General features: G+C 34.9%; 1 protein-coding gene across 1 annotated transcript; it reads left to right on the forward strand.

Annotated features, from left to right (window-relative positions):
- Positions 1 to 15612: 15612 nt before the first annotated feature.
- LOC110699526 (3-ketoacyl-CoA synthase 19-like) lies at positions 15613 to 17658 on the forward strand. Its single transcript, XM_021877019.1, has one exon. It carries the CDS (start codon positions 16025 to 16027, stop codon positions 17390 to 17392), a length of 1368 nt encoding a protein of 455 aa, XP_021732711.1. The 5' UTR covers positions 15613 to 16024; the 3' UTR covers positions 17393 to 17658.
- Positions 17659 to 18393: the final 735 nt, after the last annotated feature.

Genomic DNA, 18393 nt, shown 5'->3' on the forward strand with positions numbered 1-18393 from the left:
CCTTTGTTGCACGGAGCGTTCAATCAAGTAGATGGAGCATGAATTCCCAGAGGGTTATGTCCATATGTAGAACACATATGGGTTTCAGAAAAGTGAGAAAAAATTCAATCATGAAGTAGGATCGAGCAAACAATACGAAAAACCGGTCAAAATTAGAACGCATATTTCTGGCTCGATATTGGGGGAAATTGGCGCCAGCAATCAGAGACTGGCGCCAGCTTTTAACTGTAGCGCCTGGCGCCAATATTGGCGTCTGGCACTACGACTAAAATGCTAGCGCCAAGCTCTGGCCCCTGACGCTACTTCCCACATGCCTCAACAGCTTTCTGTGTTCGATAAAATTTTCCAGTTTCGCGCGGTGTTATTTCAGTCCTAGTTGTGAAAGATATTTCTCAAATTTCCTACGTGTAAAATCCTATGTTTTTAACTCATTACGGATGGTCTTTCCAATGAAATCTTTTTTATGCATATGACAATAATGTTAATCAAAATTACGCACATGAAATACTTAGAACTTTTCGAGTCTCATCCACTCATTCTAAATCATTGCCGAAATAAATTCAGGAATTAAAATAGAAATCCTCCCCAGTGGAGTCGCCAAAAACTGTAGGGAATAATTTCAAGCCTTAATCCCACTAGCTTGAACCCCACTGTGATCATACACTAAAGTACGGTGGCGTCCAAAAGGGAAGAAGATAGAGCAAAAGAGTCGCCAACAAGTTTTTAGGAACTTGTAAACCGTTCGCGAGGTGAAGGTTACACCCCTTAACGATCCAAGAGATCGTCAACTCCATAAGGTCTTGAACCAAATAAGGGTTCGGGGATGAAGGTACAAATCCAACCTAAAAGAGATTGAACCTACCCTAATAATAGGCCTCTACTTTATTCTGATCGTATTCATGTGCGCTTTTTAATTAACATGTGTAGGGAATAATTTCAAGCCTTAAAAATCCCATTAGCTCGAACCCCACTGTGATCATACACTAAAGTACGGTGGCGTCCAAAAGGGAAGAAGATAGAGCAAAAGAGTCGCCAACAAGTTTTTAAGGAACTTGTAAACCGTTCATGAGGTGAAGGTTACACCCCTTAACGATCCAAGAGATCGTCAACTCCATAAGGTCATGAACCAAAATATGGTTCGGGGATGATGGTACAAATCCAACCTAAAAGAGATTGAACCTGCCCTAATAATAGGCCTCTACTTTATTCTGATCGTATTCATGTGCGCTTTTTAATTAACATGCAATCAATAGGATTAACTCTAAACCTGTTTAATCTATGTTGGTTGAATATTAATTCACAAATAAACTATTATTGGCGATCACTTGAATTATAATCACAATTAACCTAACAATATTATTAATATCTTATTAAGCGCGATTGCAAATACCAAATTCCCTTTAACATGCATAAAAGGTGTGATCAAACAATAACAATAAATATAATCAAGCAACATAATAAATAACATCATTAATAATAATAATATCAATCATAATTAATGATAATCATAATCATGTTAAAGCATAGCAAGATCCTAGGCATGATACTAACAAGATTAATAACAAACCCTAGCATGTCACTAAGCGATAAAAAATCAAATCTTTAGCCCTAACATGATACTAACAATCATAAATATTAGGAAAAAAATAAAAGGCATCATAACAATCATATTTAATATTAAAGTTACCCTAGACATGATACTAGGAATCAAAATAACAATCTAAGCATGAATTCTACATCATAAATCAATTAATCAATTAAAGTACTTACTTGGATGCCTCGTACCTCTTTCTAATAACAAAATACACACGTTAGTAACTTCAAGGAAAAATAATAATCAAAACAATTAAATTAAATAATTGAAAGAGAGATTTGGGACCAAACCCTCAGAAATTAAAACCTTTCACGTCTAGGGCGAAGGCAACTTCGAATATGGCTAGGTGTTTCTAGATCTTGTGAATGCGGAATTTTGTATGAAAGAGCAAAGTTTAGAAAAGAAAGAATGAATTGCGAAGGATTAGATGAATGGTAATTGGTGAATGAAGAGAGTTGATGAATGGTAATTGATGATTAAAATTGGTGAATAAAGAGAGTTGATGATTGAAAACGGAGTTTTTGATACGATATTTATAGAGAAAATCATCCAAAAAAGATAATTTAACAAAACATAGTCTGAAGATCGAGAAACAGCATTGGCGCCAGCCCTGGCTAGTTGGCGCCAGCACCAGTGGCTAGCGCCAGGCGCCAATGGCTAGCGCCTGGCGCCAATCCTGGTTCCAGGCGCCACGGCCTGGGGTTGGACGCCAAACTGATTTTCAACGCGTTTTCGAAAATCTGATAAATTTCCTGTACTGGAAGATAATATAATATAATTCCATCGAAAATGCTATTTGATCTTGATTAAAACTCTGAAGAGTCCTAATTGAATTAGAAATTATGAGAACCTTCTAGAATGTTCTAGAAGACTAAAACCATTCCTAATTGCATTAGGAATGATAAATTATATTAGGCCCTCTCCTAGATCATTGGGCCGTACATAAAGCTCAAACCGGACCCAGTTTAGTAAATTGACCATAATTTCCTCAATATTAATCGGAATTGGGCTTATAATATATCGTTGGAAAGGTCTTTGCAAGCCCCATCCAACTACACCACTATTGGACCCATATCATGGACCAACCAAACTGGATCAGCTGTTTTCTTAAAATAAAGTTTTCAAAAACAGGGAGAAGAGAAAAAAAAATAAAACTTTCCGCAACACTAGACCTTTCCACACTTTCGTTTCATTCGATTATGATTCGACGTGAAAGACACTCATCACCGGGTTTGGTTTTGGGGAGACACAAATGGGTGTCTACAACATGCAATCAATAGGTTAACCCTAAAACTGTTTATCTATGTTGGTTGAATATTAATGCACAAATAAATCTATTATTGGCGATCACTTGAAATTATAATCACAATTAACCCTAAATAAGATTATTAATTATCTTATTAAGCGTGATTACAAGTACAAATTTCCTTTAAACATGCATAAAAGGTGTGATCAAGCAATAACAATAAATATCAAGCAACATAATAATAATCATAATCACGACAATAAAATTATAATCATCATAATAATAATCATCATAAATAAAATAATAATATTCATAATCATCATAAATTATAACAATTATAATCATAATCATGTTCATGTTAATATTAAAGCATAATAAAAATAGCAAGATCCTAGGCATGATACTAATAAGATTAATAACAAACCCTAGCATGTCACTAAGCAATAAAAATCAAATCTTTAACCCTAACATAATACTAACAATAAAAAATATTAGGAAGAAAATAGGAAGCATTATAACAATCATATTTAATATTAAAATTACCCTAGACATGATACTAGGAATATCATAATAACAATATAAACATGATCTCTACATCATAACATCAATAAATCAATTAAAGTACTTACTTGGATGCCTCGTACCTCTTTCTAATTACAAAATACACACGTTAGTAACTTCAAGGAAAATAATAAACAAAACAATTAAATTAAATAATTGAAATAGAGATTTGGGATCAAACCCTCAGAAAATTAAAACCTTTCACGTCTAGGGCGAAGACAACTTCGAAAATGGATAGGTGTTTCTAGATCTTGTGAATGCAGAATTTTGTATTTGAAAAGCAAGGTTTAGAAAAAGAGAAAGATGAAGAGATGAATGAATTAGAGAAAACTGATTGTCGGTGAATGATCGTGAGAATTGGTGAATGTAGATGATTGTAGATGATTGTAGAACCTTGAAAACGGAGTTTTTAATACGATATTTATAGAGAAAATCAGCCAAAAAGATAAAATAAACAAAACAGAGTCAAACGCACAAAAAAACAGAGTTGGCGCAAACCCTGGCTAGCTGGCTCCAGGCACCAACACTAGCGTCAGGCGCCAGGCCTGGTTCCAGGCGCCAAAGCCTAGGGTCAGGCGCTAAGCCTATTTCCAACGCGTTTTCGAAAATCAGATAAGTTTGCCGTATTGGAGGATAAAATCATATAATTTCCTCGAAAATGCTATTTCATTTTGATTAAAACTCTGAAAAGTAAAAAAAAAAAATCAATTTATCAATGCTAATTGAATTAGGAATGAAAGGAACTTTCTAGAAGATTCTAGAAGACTAAAACCATTCCTAATTGCATTAGGAATGATAAATCATATTAGGCCCTCCCCTAGATCATTGGGCCGTACATAAAGCTCAAACCAGACCCAGTTTAATAAATTAGCCATAACTTCCTCAATATTCATCGGAATTGGGCTTATAATATATCGTTGGAAAGCTCTTGTCAAGCCCCATCCAACTACACTATTATTGGACCCATATCATGGACCAACCAAACTGGATTGGCTATTTTCTTAAAATAAGTTTTCAAAAACAGAGAGAAGAGAAAAGAAATTAAAACTATCCGCAACACTAGACTTTCCACACTTTTGTTTCATTCGATTATGATTCGACGTGAAAGGTACTCATCACTGGGTTTGGTTTTGGGGAGACACAAATGGGTGTCTACAAGTAGACAAGGTGAAAGAACGTCTAAATGCTTGGAACTCTATTTTTCTATCTCATGCAAGGAGACTCACGCTTATCAAATCTGTGCTCTCGAGTTTAGGAACTTATGTTCTTTCTATTTTTAAGTGCCCTATGGGAATCCTCAAGAAAATTAATAGTATCATAGCCAAGTTTTGGTGGTTGGGGAACAAGGACTGCAAGGGTGTTTATTGGAAGAGCTGGAAGCATCTAACAGCCCCCAAGAAGGCAGGAGGGTTAAGTATCCTTGATGCTCGGCTTTTCAACCAAGCCTTACTTGCAAAGCAGGGTTGGCGCATAATAAAGAACACTGGTACTCTGATTAGCAAGGTCTTTCGTGCGAAGTATGGCATTGACAAAAATTCTCTTTTTGATAGTAATTGGTGCGATAGGAACTCGGGTTCGTGGGGGCTGACGGGTATAAAATGGGGGCTACAGATTCTAAAGCAAGGCTGCTCGTGGTCTATAGGGATGGGTGCACAGCAAAAATTCACCATCCTTGGATCAATGGCAAGGTGCCTAGTTGGAATAACTATATTGTCCCTCCCAATGTTAGTGTGTCCACTCTACTCAATAACTCTGGTGAATGGAATTTTGTGGACTGTAACTTGCTTTTTCAAGAGTCCACGGTTGAAGACATACGCACCAAGTGTTACATACAGCCTGGGGTTGCAGACCTCTTAGTATGGAATGATGACAAGAAAGGTGACTACTCTGTCAAGAGTGGTTACAATTTTTTATTTAATGGAAGTCACCATCACAATCAGCAGAATGAAGGATAGAAAATAGACTGGAGGAAATTCTGAAAGCTGCCTGGTACACCAAGACAACAGATTTTTCTTTATAAGTTTATTAAAGGGGCTCTTCTTATTGGGAGTGAAAGAAAGAGAAGGGGTCTGGGTTCAGATCACCATTGTCAGCTTTGCTATAATGAGATGGTCAGTGATCACTCATGTCTTGAAACCTTGGAGCATTTGTTCAGGGACTGTACCTATGCTAGCCATGTCTGGAGGGGATGTAATTTGGGACTAAATGTTACTCACGAAGCTAACATCCCAATTGCAGATTGGATTTCCAATTGGCAAAGAGTTTTGTGTGATAAAAAGAGGGATCTGGGGGAAAGCTATGCCTTGTTTATAGGTGTCTTGGAGTGCATTTGGGAGGCAAGGAACAACTTGATCTTCAAGAAAACCAAGCAGAACGCCTTGGCTACTATCAAAAAAATGGAGCACAAGGTGAATACTTATAAGCAAACTAACACCTTAGATGAGTGTGCTGGGATGACTGATTCAGAGAATGACCACCCTCCGGGGTTTGACACCACAAGCGTGAGAAGCAAGAAGCGCTGTCAAAGTAGCTCAGTTCAGCTTATTGCACGGAACATGGATTGCAGGAGGGCTACTCTTAGGCTATGCAGAATTAACAGCAAACAGAGCAAGCGCTGGAATTGGGAGCTGGGAAGCACTGATGGTTGTATTCACGTACAAGGGAGAGGTCCAGCAGCATGTAGCTGATGCAGCAAATAACATGGTGGAGTCAATGCTCGAAGGTGTTAGCTGGATTCTGAAGATGAAGTAGTTGCATTTAAAGGTCACTACTAAAGACAGAAGACTGGTTAATTGGATGCAGGGTGATCTCACATGAGCTATGAATGCCAGAGGAGCTATTAGCAAGATCCAATGTTTACTGCCTTTTTTCCATTGTTTTAGTATTACTGTTGATCCTGGGGACTAATTCCCTGATTTCTCAGCTGTCAAAAAAAAAAAAAAGTACTACCTCCGTCCCCGAAAAAACGACACATTTGGCCTAATTTTAGTCCCAAAAAGAATGACCCATTAACATTAAAATACCCACCAATTTGCAACAATATTTGTGCAAAATTAGCTTCCCTATATAAAATTTTGTTTTTCAATATACTTTTATTACTATCTTTCTCTACTTTTTGTAAACCCCATATAAATTTATCTTTCCACTATACCTTTAGGTCTTTTTATTTAACTTTATTAATACCCGCGAAATCAATTCAAAAGGGTCTTTCTTTCGGGGACAGAGGGAGCATGAAATTCTTGTTAAAATAAGTATATGTTATTTTATAGTTGCATGTTTTTTTTTTCAACATTGATCCTTTCGTTGTACTTTAGGTTTATAAAAATCATGTTATTTTAATGTGAACCTCTTATTATTTCAATTTATATATTAAATAAGTATATGTTATTTTAATAAATGCATGTTTTTTTTTTAATGCATGGTGTTGTAATAAATAAGTAAAAAACATATTATTTTAGCAAACAGAGCTTTTTTGGTGTAGTAGGCTACACGGTGTGGCCTGCTGCCAACTCAGTAAAAATAACGAATTTAGACGTACGCTTAACGGGGTTATTACTCACGCGCATAACGGGGTTACTGGTTTTGTCAGGGTTACTTATATTTTTCAGGGGTTACTTGTATTTTTTTTTACAATGGTTACTTGTATTTTTTTTTCAAGGGCTACTTATATGGATTACTTATTTAGGGGTTACTTGTATTTTTAATTGTATTTTTTTTTCGGGGGTTACTTGAATGGGATAATTCAAGGGTTACTTTTATGAGTTACTTATTCAAGAGTTACTTGTATGAGTTATTTATTTAGGGGTCACTTATAAAAGTTACTTCAAAGGTTACTTGTATGAATTACTTATTCAGTGGTTACATGTTATTTATTCAAGGGTTGCTTGTAGGCCTCGTACCAAACCAGTAACACCCTACAAGTAACCCTTGACCAAAACCAGTAACATCGTACAAGGCTACAAGTAAACCATGACCAAACTAGTAACGCCCTACAAGTAACCCTTGACCAAAACCAGTAACACCCTACAAGGCTACAAGTAACCCTGACTAAACCAGTAACCCTTGATCAAAACCAGTAACACCTTACATGTAACCCCTGACCAAACCAGTAACACCCTACATGTAACCCCTGACCAAACCAGTAACACCTACAACTAACCCCTGACATAACTAGTAACAACCTACAATTTTTTTTACGTAGAATGTTCGATCTAAGATTCCACGAAGAAAACAAGCTCAAATTTCTTTGGTTCTCATCGATTTTACTACTTCAAATGTTGTTGATGATCTTAAGGAAAATTAACCACAATTTATCACAGCAATTTGACACCAAATTTCTACAATTTCGGGTTTTTATTGCAGCAATTTGGCAAAGAGGAGAGAGAAAATGGGTGGAGTAAAGATATGATTGTTGGTGATGTGTGGTTTGGCTTGAAGAAGAAGCTAAGAAAAGAGGAGAGAGAAAATGGGTGGAGTATAGATATGGTTGTTGGTGATGTATGGTTTGGCTTAGAGAAGAAGTTAAGAAAAGAGGAGAGAGAAGAGTGTGGTATTTTAAAAAAAAATAATGGATGGTCACACCGTGTGGCCAGCCACATACAAAAAATTGTTTTTAGCAAAATAACGCAAGGTTTTAAGCAAAAAAAAAAAATAAGACTTAGGCAAAATAAGACTTAGGCAAAATAACTAAAAAATATTGGGTATGGAGTACCGTGATCTAGAAATATATAATACTAACTCGGATAATTTGGCAAAAAAATCAATTACTAAAAAAGGAAATAGACATCTTATTTTAAAACCCTTTAAAAATAAAACTAAGCATCTAATTAAAGGATGGAGAGAGTATAACAAATGAATATTAATAAATTATTCATTGAGATGATTCCAACATGTATTTAGCTATAGTACTCCGTATTATATTTATTCTTGTATATAAATCACAAACAATTAACAGAGGGAGTATAATCAACAGGTAATATAAAAATTGGACAAAAGCAGCTCGTCAAACTAGCTCAAAGAAGCAACCTACAGTTAACATCTTGCAACCAATATATTTATGTCTATTATTATATGCTTATTCTGTTATTCATGGGATCTAAACCTTCTACCTTAACGAATTCAAAAAATACACGTATGAGCTAATAAATTCAGATGATCTAAACAAGTGCTCTATATCTAGACTTATCCTTTCCTAAGCCAAGATTATACATTCTAATTCGTGTGTCATGTGGTGTCTCACGGTCTCACCAATTTTTTTTTTCATTAATCAATTCAACTTTATTTAAAAAAATAGATGATCATGACAGCATAAATTATGACTCAATAATCAATGATTTATTATTATTAGTCACACATGTTATCTCCTAGTAAAATCTTGTCAATTATTTTGCCATATTTCCTCATACAGGGAATCCTACGCGCACGATGCACGCGATACATCTAGCCATCGTAGTGGAGTTATAAATTCGAATCTCAAAGTTTACGTACTTTGAGTTGCTGTTGAATAATACTTGTCTTAGGTCGATCAATAAGAGATTATATCTTAATTTATTTAATTGTGAAAACATGTTTTGTGTTATGATTATTTATTTTGAAAATGATTATACTACGTATATATTATAAGTCACCAATGTATGTATTACTATGTAAAAAGGCAATCAAAGCTATTGCATCATTCTATAACTACAATAGGAGTGTTATGGAGAGGACAAAACCCACATTGAACACCATGGCACAAAGGCTATGTGAATTATTATATTTCCCTGCAATTAGATAGTATTTGAACCATATAATGGAGGAGATAGCATTTATGAGCTACGAGTATTTAATTGATGATGTATGAGTACATCTTAACTCTTTCCTATAATCATAAACTATAAGCTTTTCCTAGGATCAAAATCGAGACAATGACACAGTAACTAAAGCAAAATACATCTTCAAACAACCTCTTAATCAAAAGCATAAGACTATAGTACCTCATATGTAAGACATAACTGCTACATTCCATAGAAGACTCATCAAATGAGTTGCTTTGTTTGACTCCCCTATAAACACAACTAAAAGAGATTACATTAAAAGTATTACTCTTATGTGTGTGTGTGTTTTTTTTTTTTGATTCATTTATTGGTATCCGAGCAATAATTACACTTTACAATCCACCACTACGAAGGTACCATTATTGCATTCATCCTTCAACTCCACCAATCTTGAGCTGCCCCAACTCTAACCAGATACAGGCGTCCGAATAGTATGCTTATTCACCTCTTCGTATAACATAAACAAATAGATTGCACAAACTTTACATTTCCTTTAATTAGTATAAAAAAAACAACCAGTAGGGTCATCATCCTTATAGAATTATCGCAACGGTGGGTGGTGACCGGGAGCAGTATTTTCCAGCAACCAGAAAGGAGTTCGTGAGAAAAGAGGAAATTGAGAAATTAGGATTTTTGGCCTTTTCGATGGAATGATAAGAAGGAAGATAAACAAAAGAAATTGAGGACAAAAATACGAAAGGTTAAATACTTAAATACATCAAAATTTTATTAATTTTAGTTGGTGGTAAATATGTCAATTAACTTTTTTAAGGGTATAATAGTCTTGACACTATTCATAAGAGTATTTTCCCACTTTTTATAAGGTAGGGAGTAGGGATATTCATTACAAATAATAGTATCAACTTCAATTGGACTTTTGGATCCAAAAGTTTTCCTTGTATATTCGCTTAAAAGTTAAAAACATTCTTTATAATCTTTTACATCTTTCCCATCATTTTTCTTAAGAAAATAACACCACAAAAATCACATAACTCCACAAATTTTAAAACTTTTATTATAACACCATCAGAAACCCCAAAAAAATTTGATTTCACCACCACTTAACTTTGTCATCCAAAAAGTCATTAATGGGCCCCATATTTTACACGCGTCAATTATTTAATGGATAAAAAAATATGAAAAAATAAGAACAAAAAAGAATTTTTTTAAAAAAGAAAAAACCATAAATCTTAACCTAGACACCACCAACGCCAATTCCCATCGCCGTCACACCTAGCCCCCACCGTCGTGATCCAATCCCAGCCGACCACCTTTGGCCGACGAAACCAACCCAACCGACCACCCTTGACCATCGAAACCAGCCCAACTATACCCCAACCTCAGCCCCAATTTGGTTTTTGGGTATGGGTTTGAGTTCAGGTAAGGATGATGGTGATGGTGAGAGTAAGGGTGAGGGTGAGAGGAGTAGGGTAGTTTGTGGGTTTGGTCGTTTGGGTATGGGTGTGGGTTGGGGTTTTGGTGGTTCGGTGACAGTTTTGGGTAGGGGGAGGAGTTCGGCGACGGTGGTGGGGGTAATGTGATGTTGTCGGCTGGGATGGTTTTGACTGGGGTTTCGGTGGTTTGGCGACAGTTTTGGCGGTTCGGAGACGATTTCGAGTAGGGGAGACGACGACGGGTGCTGGGTTAGGGTGACGACGGGTGTTGGGTTAGGGTGAAGAAAGTGAGTGGGAACCGGCGCCGATGGTTGGGGTGGGTACTAGGTTAGGATTTTAGGGGGTTTTTTTTAATGCAACATATGATTGACACGGGTACAATGTTGGGCCCACTTAACGGTTTTTTTTTTGGGATAGCAAAGCGAAGTGGTGCCGTGGTGGTGAAATCTAGTTTTTGGGTTTTTTTTTGTGTGGCGTTATGATATAAGTTTTTTTTGGTGTTATAATCCAAATAGTGACAATTTTGTTGTGTGATTTTCTAAAAACACATTTTTTTCATATTATAAATCACGTATAGCCCCTTCTTTTTAGGAGGTTCGGACTCAAGACTCATCTTTCATTCATTACATAATTTGGGAACTCACCATTCAAATTTCATCAATATTTTTTTTTTACAAGAAGAAAAGGGGTTTCATTAATAAAATATAGCCATACAACACTTACATATAATTTCTAAGAAATTCATAATTCCACCACAAGTACACACCTTAAAACTAAATACATCGCATATTTGATTAACGTAAGTTCGCACTTATTCGGCTTGAAATCCACTGGTGCGTAGTCGTTTGAATGAAAATACTCATGTGCTTTTTCCAGATTCTTGTAGAGATTATGAAGGCCTAGATCTTCAAATTTCACCATACAAACATAAAAAGAAAATAAACTCAAGAGGTAAATCATATCTCAAGGATGAGATCTATTTATTGAAAACAATTAAAAGGTTTTTTGGGACTTACCACCGGTAGAACACCAGTGGAAGCCCATACAAAGATTCACAATTGAAAGCAAGAGGAAAAAAATGGTAGAGATGGAGAAAAAAGGGAGAAGAGAGAAGGAAAACCTTCAACAAAATTGAAAAAACCTAGCAATTGAGGCTAGGAAAAACGCTCCAAAGAGAGAAAACCTGGAGGGAGCCAATCATATTTCATCCATATAGGCGGCGATTGTGTAAGGATGTTAAACGAATTTTATGAAGTAATTGTTTGATTTTTAATTCAATTTAATTGATTTACTTTAAATTTTTGTACAATTGGCATCATTGATTGTGTAGGTTAGCTAAAAAGTAACTACGATATATTTCAATCTTATTACACAATTACACCTATTTGATCTCTGCTTAACTTTAAATTTTCTATTACTTTTAAATATGTATATAATTTAAAAGGTGTCTTCCTAATTTTGATGATAAAAGATTTGTTTGCGTTATTCATATGTTTTGCTTCCTTTTCCTATTGTAATTGAATATGTATTACTCCCCCCGTTTTTAAATACTTGTTACATTTCTTCACGTGTAAAGTTTTAGAAGAAATTAGAGAAAGTAATAAAATAGGGAGGTAGTGGGGTAGGTGGAAGAAAAAAAAAAATTTAAAAAAAAAAGAGAAAAAAAAGGCAAAAGTAGTGAAAAAAATTGGAGGAGAGAGAATATGAAATTAATAAAATATGATTTATGTTGGGTCTACTAGTTGAGAAAAATGAATTAAATATTGTAAAAACTTTCCGAATAAGGAAATGGGGCAACTATTTAAAAACGGCCGGAAATGGAAAGCGGAACAAGTATTTAAAAACGGAGGGAGTACAATGTATGTCTTATTTAGGGAGTAGTTTTGTAATTAAGGCTCCGTTCACTTCACCTTATTTTGACTAAATTGAAATTATTTTTATTGAACTAAAATTATTTTTGTTGAACTTCAATTATTGTTACTGAATTGAAATAAATTTTACCGAATTGAAATTATTTTTGCTAAACCTAAATTATTTTACTGATTTTCTATTATATTTCTTCTTTAAGTTTACTGATTTTTACTGAACTGAAATTGTTTTTACTGAACTGAAATTATTTTTGCTGAACTAAACTAATTATTACTGAACTGAAATTAATTTTAATGAACTGAAATTATTTTTACATTATTTTATGGTGAAGTGAACAGAGCCTAAATGGGCATGTTTTTTAATTACGATGACTATTAGCAATACCTTAATAATGAAAAATGAAAGGTAAATCCCAAAATGAGAAAAGTATGAAAGGTGAATTCCCAAAAATGCATTTGGCTCTTATGTTTTGTCTAATTTGGAATCTTATAAGATCCTATTGAATTTGTCTCGATTATTAGTTTCCAAATGTGTAAATTTTATATTTAGTTTTTTTTTTTTTTCTGCAATACGTGATTTAAAGTCTTAATTACAATACTCCATTGAAAACAGTGTCAAAAAAGCTAATGAGACAAACATAATAATTTTTTTTTAAAAAAAAAGGACATTTAAAGGGAGCGGTATCAATAAGTAAGAAAATAATATATTTTAGTAAAACAATAACTTATGTAAAATTGGAAGTAATAAATATTCATGACAATTCAAATAAAGCAAAAGATGTATTGAGTATAAACAAAAAATAAGCCAAAATTAAAAATTTTGTATGTGAAGATAAAAATCATAGTTATTTTCATGCAATTGTGCATGCACGGGATCTATGCTAGTCATGCTATAAAAACGCATTTCTACTGCCCATTTCTAGACGAGGACGAGTATGTCACTAAACATTATCCTTTGAAAATTCCAAAATCCCCATTGTTCTTAAGTAGAGTACGTCAAAGTCATAAATTATATAGGTTAGTCATTTCTCTACACTACAAAACTTTGAGTCATTTCTTCACTCCCACCTAAACTTATAAATAGATGAACCTAAAAACTGTCCACCAAATGAATAAATAGTGTTGTCAAGGATTTTATATAATAAAAGACAAGAATTGACAACTCTTATCAAGAACCCCCATTTAACTTTCAATACATTGCTTACTAACACATGTTGAACAAATGAACTTTATTGGTACATTTCTATGTTTTCTTAAAAAAAAATAAAGAGCTTTAAATGTTTCACAAAATGTGGTTTTTGGTTGGGAGATTATTTATGAAATTATAGTTGTTGATTGGAGTTAGATATGAGAAGGGATATTGTACACTCATTTTCACAATTCAATTAGCCATCTTTCTCATTTATTGCCCTAATTTATTGCAGTAGGTAGCAGATTAATTTTTTTTTTTTCTTACAAATAATAAAATAAAATTAAAAACAAAAACACCTTAAGTTCTTGGCATATGGTTAACAACATTACAACAGCAAACATAACATTTGGTAGACATTAAATATGACTAGATCATGGTACAATTAAAGGGTTGACAACTAATATAGAGGTACAAACTGCAATGATTTTACAGTGTATAATCACTCTTTCACAACCCAAAATCTGGCCAAGAAAGCTGGACAATTCATCACAAGTTTATGCTCTGAAAGGTCTGTTGCCTGAAAATTATTAGCAGATAAAAACATAAATTAGATTCAGTATAAGAGATCCGGAATCGAAACTTCTAGCAAATTTGCCTGCAGATGCATGTCCTTATTATGCAGCCTGAAGTGAAAAGCACATTAACAGTTTTTAGTAGCCAAATCTCTGGTGAATCAGATAAAGGGAGTTACAGATAAACATGCACATTCAGCATGTAGCTCTTGCCAGATCTTCTAGAAAACGCACACAAAGACGCAAACCTTCACGTGTCATTTTATATTATATACTACTTGTATATGATTACGATAATCCTTGAATAAAACGACATACAACCACCTACTAACCTAGTGAACATCATCCATTCAAGTAAACAGCTTCTATAACAGGAAGTTTTATCTTTATGTTGAATTAAGGATGGACCGTTGGGGAGCGGGGTGTTCATCAGTCACCAGAATGAGTCTCTAAGTCAATATGCATACAACAGGACTAGGTACTTCCGAAACAAATCTATTAAAATTTGTGAGTGTCCCACTTGCTTAAAATTCATACGTAATTGATTACAATTATAGAAGCCTACAAAATGTAGTGCACATATTTGGAATACCCAACGTGACATAAGAAGGAATAACATGAGCAACCTTTCAAAAATTCCATTTCGCGCAGTGGCTAAAGGAGTAACAACAATTGATATACCAGGAAATAAACTTACCAAATATAAGTTGATTGATGCTTCCTTGGTTGGCTGCTAACCTGCAATAAGCGGTACAAGGTTACGATCTTAAATTAGTAAAAATCTGAAATCTTATTACAAACTGTTGTCACCAACGCTACTTCAGTATTAACAGCAGAAGAAACATAACTCAAATCTTAGAACAACCAATTAGAGTTGTTCAGTTTAGAGAGGGCATTTCTTACTAAAGTTACTGCCATGATCTATGTGATGACAATTCTGACAGTAAATAAATTCCTTTGCCTGTAATAAAATCACTGCAGGGGACCAAGTCAATTTCACAAGTGGCACATTCATTTGAGAGCAAAATAATCAGGAAAATTAAGTTTATATGACTGAGTGACTGACAAAAAAAATGAAATAAATAAATAAATTTGCAGACATCCAGCATTTTGAATTTCTATATGCCAATCCCATAGCAAGAAATAATTCTAACATTCATGATTACCTCGGTTCTCGGGTTCTCGTAGCAATCAATATTTTTTTTCCAATTACTTCTGCAATGCCCTATAAAGAAGCCTGAATTACAAATATAAACTTTAAAAGATCAGAAATTTGTCTAAACAATGTTTTGATCCAATGACATACACATTAACAGACAGTTAGATACAATATATGTCAGATATCCAGAATCTAAAAATACAAGAAAAAGGGAAAGGAAAAGTTAAAGGGGTATGGAGATTAAGTTTATCAATTTAGGGTTAGAGTTAATACAAAGTGGCCCACTGACTTTACCCTGTATAAATCTTATGAAGAACAAAGAATTGTTGAAAAACTTTTACTTGTATTTTTTACTGCTTAAAAAGAGAGCATAAAAAAATAAACAGCCTGGACCAGTAAAAATAAAAATAAGGGTGATTGTAGGTTGTAGTTGTTATTAATGCTTCCATAATCTTTTATGAGTCAAGCCCATGTCCTGAGTGATTGAGAGAGATACAGACAGATTGAAAGGGATAGGAAAGACACTAAAAGTTTACCTAAACAAGATGATATGTTTTTTATGCTCACAAATTCTTATAAAGAGGCACTTAAAGGAACAACTTTCCTTACAAAATAATATATCAAAAAAACACCAGTAAATTTTTTTTTTTTCCACTTAATTTCTCTCTATTTGTTTCCTCTCATGGAGCTTCTCACAGCACTCTATCTATTTCCCTTCTTGTACATCGCTTACCTTCTATGTAAGCGGGTAATTAATAAGAGGGATCAATGCTGCTACATGCTTCACTATGAGTGCTTCAAGCCTCCAGAAGATAGGAAGCTAAGCACTGAAAAGTGTGCCAGCATTGTATTCCGAAACAAGAGACTTCGTATAGAGGAATTTAGGTACCTCTTGAAAACTATAGTGAGTTCTGGCATTGGAGAGTCAACTTACTGTCCTAAAAATGTCATTGAAGGCAGAGAAGCAAGTCCTACTCTTAATGATGCCCTGGAAGAGATGGATGAAATCATCTTCGCAACACTTGATAAGCTATTCGATAGGTCAGGGATATCCCCAACAGATGTTGATATCCTTATCGTCAATGTCTCCTTGCTAGCAACAGTTCCTTCTCTCACATCCCGGGTTGTTAACCGTTATAAAATGCGGCACGACATTAAGACATTTAACGTCACTGGGATGGGTTGTAGTGCAAGCCTCATTGCCATTGATATTGTCCAGCAACTTTTTAAAGTATACAAGAATGTGAACGCTATTGTCGTTAGCAGTGAATCTATGGGAACACACTGGTACACGGGCAGAGACCGGTCCTTCATGCTCTCCAACTGTCTGTTCCGCACAGGGGGTTGCTCAATGCTCTTCTCAAACAACAGACATTTGAAACATCGGGCTATTATCAAGCTCAACTACTTGTTGAGAACCCACCTTGGAGCTGATGATGAGGCCTACAATTGTTGCTTCCAAAAAGAAGATGATGAGGGGTACCCTGGATTTTGTCTCACCAGGCATCTCCCAAAGGCAGCTGCTCAAGCCTTTACTGAGAATCTTAAGGTGCTGGTGCCTAGGATTTTACCGTTACGGGAGCTGATCCGATATCTACTTATATCTAGTAGTTGGACAAAGGGTGACCTTGAAAAAGTTGGACAAGGATTAAATTTCAAGGCTGGTATTCAACACTTCTGCATACATCCAGGTGGCAGGGCTGTTATTGATGGTACAGGAAAAGGCTTGCAGCTCAGTGATTACGATTTGGAACCCGCTAGGATGGCACTTCACAGATGGGGGAATACCTCAGCTGCTGGCTTCTGGTATGTTTTGGGTTACATGGAGGCTAAAAAGAGACTCAAGAAAGGGGATAAGATTCTCATGATTAGCTTTGGGGCAGGATTCAAGTGCAATAATTGTTTGTGGGAGGTGATGCAAGATTTAAAAGATAGGAATGCTTGGGATGACTGCATAGATGAATACCCAGTGAAAACCATAGTAAATCCTTTTATGGAAAGGTACAACTGGATCAATGACGAAACATTGAGCTTTGTTAGACTGGACTAGAGAGGCAAGAACACCACCAATACTGTTAGCATATTGTTTTTCATGTATGTTGTTCTTAATCTTGAACTTTATTTGTGTTTTCTTTTTATTATAAAAGTTTAGGTTTCCAGCATAATTGCTGATTATAGGGCCATATTATTCTGGTTATAGGTCCATGTAATTCTTACACCAATCTGATTGATCTAAAATCTCCCCACAAAAAAGAAACGAGAGAATAATGTTATTTACTTATTTTCTTGGTTTTATAATTAGAGTGAGTACCTCAATTTTTTTTGCAAGTATTTTCTGGAAAATGCCCTTATCACCATGTTATACTCGAAATTGAGCACCACCCAATAACCAAACACGACCCTCTGGAGCCTTATCCGCTAACAGTAGACTCAATTACTCCATAACAAACTCTACTACCAGACCATGGCTTAGGATGAGGATTATAAGGGAGAAACATGTCTAGTGGAAAATTAAATGTCACATAAAAGGTTGGGTAGCATGATAAAACACTTCCAAATATAGGTGATAGGTACTAAAACTACTCCCCGGCCCCTCTGTTCTTTCCCCTCCTGAAACCACCATCTCTGGTTCTCCACCAACCCTTCTTGTATGCATGGCTTCGGATCTAATAACCCTTACCCTCAAATGCGACTACACCAACGGGGTCACGTCTTGTTTTCCCAGTGAAGATTATGAAATTTAATTTACTTCCTTATATTAGAAACAACATACAGACATACAGTTGCTTGCTAATTCATTACATTACCATAACAAACATTCTTCTAGGATTCAAGCTAGCACACAATCTTATGAAAATCAATGGAACATTAGCTATTCTTAAATTGGTTTAATAAAATCAAAAAAATCAGTTTCCAACTAAACAGGACATAATTATTAAAATTAAACTGTTCACATCACATATGAAGCAAGTCTTTGTCTATAACCACGAAAAGCGATAGTCTGGATAATAAGAAATTAGGTGTAAATAAACAACTCATTAATCAACCTAT

Source organism: Chenopodium quinoa, unplaced genomic scaffold (assembly GCF_001683475.1).
Source record: "Chenopodium quinoa cultivar QQ74 unplaced genomic scaffold, ASM168347v1, whole genome shotgun sequence".
NCBI lineage: Eukaryota > Viridiplantae > Streptophyta > Magnoliopsida > Caryophyllales > Amaranthaceae > Chenopodium > Chenopodium quinoa.

What these genes read in the sequence shown, in the direction of transcription:
- LOC110699526 (XM_021877019.1), top strand. Translation starts at nt 16,025, where the DNA reads ATGGAGCTTCTCACAGCACTCTATCTATTTCCCTTCTTGTACATCGCT.